Raw genomic sequence first — 8,191 nt, forward strand, 5'->3', positions numbered from 1 at the left:
AATGGGGCGATTAGGGGGGACCCCCCCCAGGAGTGGGGATGAAGCTGGGATGGCTGTTGGGTTTTTTTGGGAGGTGGGGGTTGATGGGGTCTTTTATTGTTTTTTTTTAAGACTGCAGCCTGTTAAACCCTGTCCCATGCCATCAGGCATGTGTCATAACCCCCCCCAGGTCGCATCCCCCCAAAAACGTGACCCCTACGTGACAGCATCATCTGGGGTCACCGCACCCCCAGAGCTGTGCGGGACAGTGGACAGCTTTCCCTCTATTTTTGCCCCCAAAACCATCATTTTAACTTGCAGATTTCCCCCTACAGTTGAGGGAGCACCACAAATTGGAAAAAAATCAACTCCCCCCACCCCAAACTCACCCGTTTTTTCCCTCCTTTCCTCCCCGCTTTGCAGGAAGCCCTGAGCCCTTGCAGAGTTGTGACAGCAGTGCCTGGTCTGAGCCAGGGCCACGGGAATTGTGGGACACCAAAATGGGATTTTTTTTAAAAGTTTTTTTTTATCTTGGGTAGGTGGGACAAGGTCCGGGGTGAGGTGGGGGGTCTCCATCCCTGGCCCCACTGTGAGCAGGGCTTGGTCCAGAGATCCCAGTGGTCCCATCCAACCTACGGTTTGGGGTGGGTTTGGGTTTTTTGACTGTTGCCTAGTTCTCCAGCTTTTCCTGATCAGGCTTCACCTAGAAAATCCTCCTCAAAGGGATGTTCTCTGCACCACCCTCAACCTTACATTAATTTAATTGATTTTTCTTTTTTTCCCTCCACCCGTTCATCTTTCTCCAGTGAAGTTGGATGGGAAGATGTTGGTTTCCTCACGCTCCCGCCTCCCTCGCATCACCTCTGTCCCGGCTTGCGTTGTGATTTTCTTCTTTGGCTTTCACGTCCGTCAGCTGGGCTGCAATAAGGATCTCCAGAGCTTCTGCTTCTTCCATGACGTCCATCCATTGTTATATATTCTCACACACACCCACACCCACACCGGTTTGTTAATACGATGCAAAAAGGTGGTTTTTTAAAGCTGGGTGGGATAAATAGCAACATTCTGGTGATTTGAGGGGGAGAAGTGTCCTACCAGGAGGTGAGAGTTTGGGGATCCCCATGGGTGAGGGTCAAGAGCTAGCTCAGTCCTAGACGGTCTAAAAAAATGCCAAGCTCCCTCTTCCAGCACTCCTGTGCCCCCCAAATCCGCCCTTTCTCCCTCCGTACCTTCTCCTCCATCATTTGGCTTCTTCATCTGACAAGAGCATTCCCATCTCGGCACGCTTCCCCTCATCTTCTTGGGGTACATTCCAGATCCACCTGTGGCGGCAGCTGTACGCTGGGTCCTTCCACCTATCACGATGCTCTTTCATGCTTGGTCGGTGATTGCTTCCGGACGTGCCGCAAACCCAACCAGAATCCTTTAAAAAAAACAACAATACAATTATTTGCACAGGCGATGTAGGATCAGGACCACTCGTGCCCATGCATTTTCTCAGGTGTGTCTTCTTCTCACCTGCCGCCCTTTTGCAGCCCGGTTCAGAGTCCTGCGACCCGACCACCCCATCGTTGCCGTTATGGGAGAAGACGTCATGCTGCCCTGCCACCTCTCCCCCAGGCTGAACGCCGAGAACATGGAGGTGAGGTGGTTTCAGACCCACTTCTCCGTCTATGTCCACCTCTACCACAGCGGGCAGGACCACTACTCCTCCCAGATGCCCGAATACCAGGAGAGGACAGAGTTTTTAAAAGAGGGCATCTCTGTTGGGAACACTTCCTTGAGGATCCTCAGGACCAGGCTGAGCGATGAGGGATGGTACCAGCGTCTCATCAAAGATGGGGATTTTTACGAAGAAGCCACGCTGGAGCTGAACGTAGTGGGTAAAAAAAAAAAGGGGGGAGTTGGGGTTGTCCTACAAGATGGACCTCTAGCATGACCCATTTGCCCACTACAACTCAGAAACCCCTCTTGATTTTCCTCTGCTTGATAGCCCAGCTCCTCATGAGCATCTCCTGACCTGCACGGCCTCAGGTCCCTGCAGAATGTCGACTGTCCCATTACCAAACCCCTAAAGTCTCACAAAGACAGCAACGCCATCCTCTAACCCAGGAGAAACCTCCTGGTTCCCCCAGGTCAACCACCTCAGACCACAGCCCTGGCTTCATCTCTAGCTGGCTTGCATCACAGGAGATCACATGGAAGGAGCAGGAGATGACATGGCTGAACCCAAAGATACAACCTTGGGCACCTTGTCCTATGAAGGGTGCAGCCTCCAAATTGTACCAAGGTGGGACACAAGCAGATGTGAACACAGGCACCACCCGTTTTCCAGCTGGAGGACGTTGACCTTGCAGTTGGCCAAGCATCTCCCGAGTCCCAAAGGCAGCACTTTCCTCCCTAAACCCACCAGGTCTCACCTTGCTTAGTCTGCAGGGGGCATGAGCTTCCACCTGGGTGGAGATGGCTTCATCCCGGGGCCTTCCATTTGGCCCGTCCTTCTCTTCAGGAGAGGCCGTGCCAGATGGGTTGCATGATTTCACGGTTGTCCTGTGACTCTGAGGACATCACAGAGGGTAAATAAGTCAGGCTCAGGCTGTCCCCGAAAACCGAAAGTTCACGCAACCTTGGGGTTTATTTGAGGAAGGAGGAAAATAGGAATAAATAACATCAATTCCACTCCAAGCTCAGATGTTTTCCATGAGCCTCTCACCAGTCCTGCCCTACCTTTGCGGCTGCAAGTGGAAAAAGCTTTGAGAAGGTCTTCTCCAGGATGGGCACTCAGTTTGGCTGATGGGGGTTTTTTTTCTTTTTTTTTTTTTGGTCCCAGTTTCAGGTTCCAGCCCCCTCCTCTCCGTGGAGGATTACCAAGACGGGAGAATCCGAGTGGGATGTCGAGCATCTGGCTGGTACCCGAAGCCTGAGATGCTGTGGAGAGATTTCCAGGGCCAGCAGCTCCCGTCCTTCACCGAATCCAGCTCCCAAGACCAGGACGGCTTCTTTGAAGTGGAGAAGTCCATCGTCATTCAAAGAAATGCAAAACAAAATGTGTCCTGTTCCGTCAGGAACACACGGCTTCCCAGGAGAAGGACTTGACCGTTTCTATATCAGGTGATTTACCAACAGAATTAAAGTTTTGGAAGTCATACCCGGAAAATGAGGGTTTTCTTCCCCTAATTCTATGCACCCGATGGTTGTTGGCTGCATCTGAGGAGGCTTCTGGGTGTGGGGGGGTCTGTTGGGTACCTTCAGCTGTGCCGCTCCGTGCATCACAAGTGTGCGATGGAGGAGGAACAGGTTTCTGGTCCCTCAGGGACCAAGTCAGGGATATTCAGAACTGGGGTTTTAGCAGAGAGTTGGTTTCAGCGTAGTTTTCTTAAGAACCATCGCAAAGCAGGGATTTTCTATTAAAATTCTAAACTTTTCTGTTAAAAAGCAACCTCAGGTCTAAATATTTCAATAAAGATGCTCAGAGGAGACTGGTTTTCTACGTATTCCCATCCCGGAACATTAAATGCAAAAATGTTTTAGAATATTTTTGTGGGGATTTCTTTCCAGTTTTGAATTTCCAACAGGCTCACGTTAATAAACTACTTTTATATAAGAGCATAGCACCCCCATGTGTTTATGTATAGCCACATTCACTCCTACACACAACTTATACCTGTAATTGCATCCCAGATTAACGCAATTTGGGGAATTTTTTCTATTCCAGACCCCATTTTCCCAAAGGACTCTCCCTGGATGGCAGCTTTGTTCGCGACCCTGGCTGTCTGCTTACCTTCCCTGGTCATCTTCTCTTTTTTTGTCTTACCGGCTACGAGGTGAGGTCAGGATAGAGCAAGAGGGCGTCTGGGCACCCAAGCGGGCACGAGGGCATCTGGGCAATCCAGACCCCACTGAATTGATGCAGACCTGCTCCAAGGAGCACCACCTGCCCCCAGACATTGGAGACTCGCTAGAGCTCTATCCCCTTGAAATATTCCAAAACCAGAACTTTTTAGGGACCGGAAGCATAGTCTCCATCTCCCATAGCTCATGACCTTGACCGGGTTGACCATCAAAACCTTTAAAGCAAACCGTGAGGGTGGGATGCAAAGGAAGAAGAGCTCCAACGTGAGCAAACATCCCCTTTCACACCGAAACCCCCTTCAGCATCAACCAAGCCAAAAAATACCCGGTCTTCAGCTAACGCCTCCAGCACGGGTCACCCTCCCATGACATAGGTGCAGGAGAAAACTTCCTTTAACCCACATGACCTTCTCTGTTCTTTCTTACAGCCCAACACGCCATAGAACTTGGTAAGAGATGCTTTTTTCCCCCTTTTAAAATAGTAAATTTTTTTGGTAGCGAAGGAGGGTCGCGTCTAGCATGTGTGCATCTCCTAAACTTGCTTCCAAAACAGCGGCATTCGCCGAGTAATTTCACACCAAAAAGCAATTTGAAAGAATTACAAGGAGTGGAAAAGGATTGACAAGATTGCATTTAAATTCTGAAAGCACACCAAAACCCCCACAGAATTGGAAAATCCCTATTTTTTTCTTCCTGCTTTTTCCCCTTTTTTAAACCAAGCTCTGCCAGTTATGTTATTGAAGCTGAGCTTCTACACCGTTCTCCATACCCCAGGCTGCTGACAATTTTCCTGTGAGAAAGGAAACTTCCTCTTACACTTATTTCTGCTTTTCCTTTCAGAGAAACGCAATGCCGAAATCCGTAAGTAACGTGGGGTTTTTTTGTCTCTGAGGGAAAATAAGAGCTGCAGACAGATGCTCGGCTTCATCATGGGAGTTCATAAACCAGCAGTGAGGAAGTGGGAAGATTGGGGCCCAAATAACGTGCATGACTTCATCCCAGTTGGCCAACTCGAGTAACCGACCTTAGGGAAGACCAAATCTCTTTATTTTCATATAATAAACCTCTGAGGAGATGGGCTGCGGTTTACGAAGCCCGTCTATAGCACACACATTTGTTGTAGTTTAACTATATTTTTCGGTATAGCTTTCGTGGAGAGCTTGGGTTTGGAGTGCTAAAATTTTGGAATAATAAAAAATAAGCTTCCTGGGTTTTGGAGGACTAAAATTTTGGATTAATAAGAAGCAGCTTCCTTGTTTTCAGAGGAATAAAATTCAGATTTGTATATTTCTCCCCAAAAGCCATCTGAGAAAGCAATAAATCCCCAAATTTTCTTCTTTCCCAAATTAAAAATCACTAGCTTTGAAGGCAACACAGCTAACAAAAAGCGTCACGCACGAGAAGGACCAAGGAAGCCTTTTGCTCTTAGAAAAAGGGCACGCCACCCACCAAAATCCCATTTAGGGCAATCAATTTAGCAGGGTTTTTCTCCCCAAAAACCTGCATTGCGTTCCAACATCAACCCACCCCTCCTTTAACTCAGCTTCCAAAGTCCTGGGCAGGAAAAAGAGCAAAAAGGTCCTCGGGTGCCTGGACAAGCTGCCAGCACCACATTAACATTTTCCAGCAATCCCATGTGTTTCTTCCTGCTTTTATTTATGTTTTTTCTTCCCTTCCAGGGGATCGTGACATGGCAATACATAAGTGTTGCTTTGCTTCTTCCACCCTCTAAAAGCCTGGGACAGAGGAGAAGACCTTCCCCCAACATTCTTCATCCAGCTTCCGATGAGGTTGAGCCCAACTTCTTGGTGGCACCAACCCCACAAACTCCTTCCAGCCCATTGAGGTGCCCCAAAATCCCTCCTTCAGGCCAGTTTTACCTCTTATCTGCTTCCCCCATTTGGGTGGATTTTGGAGGTCTAGCACCGTCAAAGGACGTCTGAACACGCCCTTCGGTTTAGTGCCTACAGAGGGATCGAGGTGTGAGGTTTCAACCCCCAAAAGCACATGCTTTTACTAGTAACATTTATTTTTCTTTTCTTTTTCAGAGAAACACGCTGCAGAACTGCGTAAGTTTGATCCTTGCTCTTACCCCCCCACCACCCCGTGGTCTTCCAAATGGCGCGTGTTTTTTCAGGAGTGGGATGGGTCTTGCTCAGGCTTATTTCCGAGGCCCCACCGACACCAATCGCAAAACACTCCCAGGGTCTAAAAAAATGATGAAGTGGACCAGAAAGGATGCTCAGGTTCCCATTTTGACACATCCGTGTCATAAAATAAATTAAATTTGAGTATATTGAACCAAAGCACGCCTGGGACCAGTCTGCAAGCCCTGGGGACCACCACCCCAAATCACCCCCCGCGTCCCCTCCCCATGGCAGAGGACCCTCTCGCGATCACATCTCTTTGGTTTCAGGGTGGAGAAATGCTGTCATCCCAGTGGAAGAAGGTACCTGGGTCTCGCGCTTTGCCTCTCCGGGGGTCTCTTCCCCTGTGCTGCTGGAGGGGGGGATGGAGAAGTCGAGGGCTGAACCTCCACACCCCAACTGCTCTGGGGCTTTCTGCTTCCTCTGCCCACTAAACAAGCAATTTTGGGGGCTGTTTCTAAAGAGCCGAGGTCTTGACGCCCAGCATGGAAGCCAGTGTTAGAGAAGGGGACAGAGCTGGGACGCTCACAGCCAAACTCTGCTGGGAAGATGGGGAAACTCCTTGCCTCTCCACCCAGGGTGATGCTCTTGGTTCCTACCCAGGAGGTAGACCCGGCTGCTTAATAAGGCTCCTCCGCCTAAATTAATTGAGTTTAAGTCCGTTCTCTGCACCGGCAGAGAGCAGCCCACACCTACACCGCCAGGTCCCTTAGCTCCCAAAACGGGGCAGCCACATCCCAGCTGGCACTTGGCCAACGTGGCCTTCTAGAGGAGGCATCATCCAGGACCACGCTAGAGGTGGTGGGAGGCAGGACCAAGCTCTGGCAGCCCTGAGCACTTGAGGTCCCCCAAAACATTTCTCCGAGGGTAACCAACCTTAGGAGACCCCCAAAGGAGTTGGGGGGTCTTCAGCTGAGCTCTCCTCCTCCCCCCGCAGAGTACATCACGCTGAATGAGGACACGGCGTACCCCTACCTCATCCTCTCAGCGGGTGGGAAGAGCGTACGGCGTGGAAACACGCAGCAATCCATGCCGGATAACCCCGAGAGATACGCCAGCTACGCCTGTGTCCTGGGCCAGGAGAGATTTGTCTCGGGGAGACACTTCTGGGAGGTGGATGTGGGGATGGAGGAAGGAGGGGTCTGGGCAATGGGGGTGGCTAAAGAGTCTGTGAAGAGGAAGGGTCCGATCGACCCAGGTCCTCAAGATGGGATCTTGGCTCTTTTCCACTCCGGGGACAGGTACTGGGCTTTGACCTCCCCAACCCACACAGCTCTCACCCTCACCCAGACGCCTCAGAGGATCAGGGTTTACCTGGACTTCCAGGGACAGGAGGTAGCCTTCTTCAACGCTGACAACCAACACTTGCTCTTCACCTTCCCGCTGGCCCCGTTGAGTGGGGAGAGGATCCGTCCCTGGTTCCACGTGGGGCTGATGGCCCAACTCCACCTGAAGGAACCTCCTTCGCCTCCGCGTGTCCCCAGCGCAGAGGAGCCTCTTCTCCCTTCTTGCTTCCCCCTGCAGATCCTCCCGGCCCGTGCCCGACAGACAGATGTGACCAAGATGGGCAAAATCCACGCTGCTGTCCACAAGCAAACACCGTCGATGCCCAAGACTCTCTGGGTCGCATCGTGCCGCCGCAGCGTCCCAAGACTCTTCCAGTGAAGCCACAACAGCATCTCGACCCACCTTCCCGCAGGTGTCGCAATACAGTCACCTGTGTTTACAAAAAGATGTTATTTCAATAAAAATTCTCTCCTCAACGCCTGTTGGGTGTTGTTTGAAGGGGAGGAAGGGTCCGCATCATCGGGTGGATCTGGGGTCAAGCCCAGCATTGAGTCGGCAGCTCTGGACGAGCCGTGGGCTGCAGCCCAACCTTGATCGCAGCTCCTACAACGAGGTGGAGCAACCTGGGCCGGGCTTGGGTCATCAGCTGCTCCTAGGTGGGGCTGATGGGAGTCATTACTGCTAATTAGCACCCTCGGGCCTTGGAGTTGCATCTCCTGACCCTTCAGCTGGTGACCCCCGAGCCCTGTAGGCATCTCCAAGGGTTCCACGTCCCACGGACCGACCCCCCACCCACAGCGCGGAGTTTTTCCTTTGGCTTTCAGCCACGCTGACATCGGCAGCAAAGCCCCCACCTGCCCCGGCAGCAGCTTGAAAACCCAAAATCTCACCGATCGCCCCCAAATTTGCAGGCGTTGGGGGGGGGG

General features: G+C 51.3%; 1 protein-coding gene across 1 annotated transcript; it reads left to right on the forward strand.

Annotated features, from left to right (window-relative positions):
* The first annotated feature begins 802 nt into the window (after positions 1 to 802).
* Positions 803 to 7,643, forward strand: LOC104832895 (butyrophilin subfamily 1 member A1-like). The gene is given in 10 exon segments (XM_010569297.1): positions 803 to 901; positions 1,514 to 1,862; positions 2,810 to 3,058; positions 3,061 to 3,090; positions 3,695 to 3,771; positions 4,220 to 4,280; positions 4,672 to 4,692; positions 5,511 to 5,537; positions 5,880 to 5,900; positions 6,916 to 7,643. Coding segments are annotated over 10 exon segments (1,662 nt in total).
* Positions 7,644 to 8,191: the final 548 nt, after the last annotated feature.

This window comes from Haliaeetus leucocephalus, unplaced genomic scaffold (assembly GCF_000737465.1).
Source record: "Haliaeetus leucocephalus isolate CR32 unplaced genomic scaffold, Haliaeetus_leucocephalus-4.0 Scaffold267, whole genome shotgun sequence".
Classification (NCBI taxonomy): domain Eukaryota; kingdom Metazoa; phylum Chordata; class Aves; order Accipitriformes; family Accipitridae; genus Haliaeetus; species Haliaeetus leucocephalus.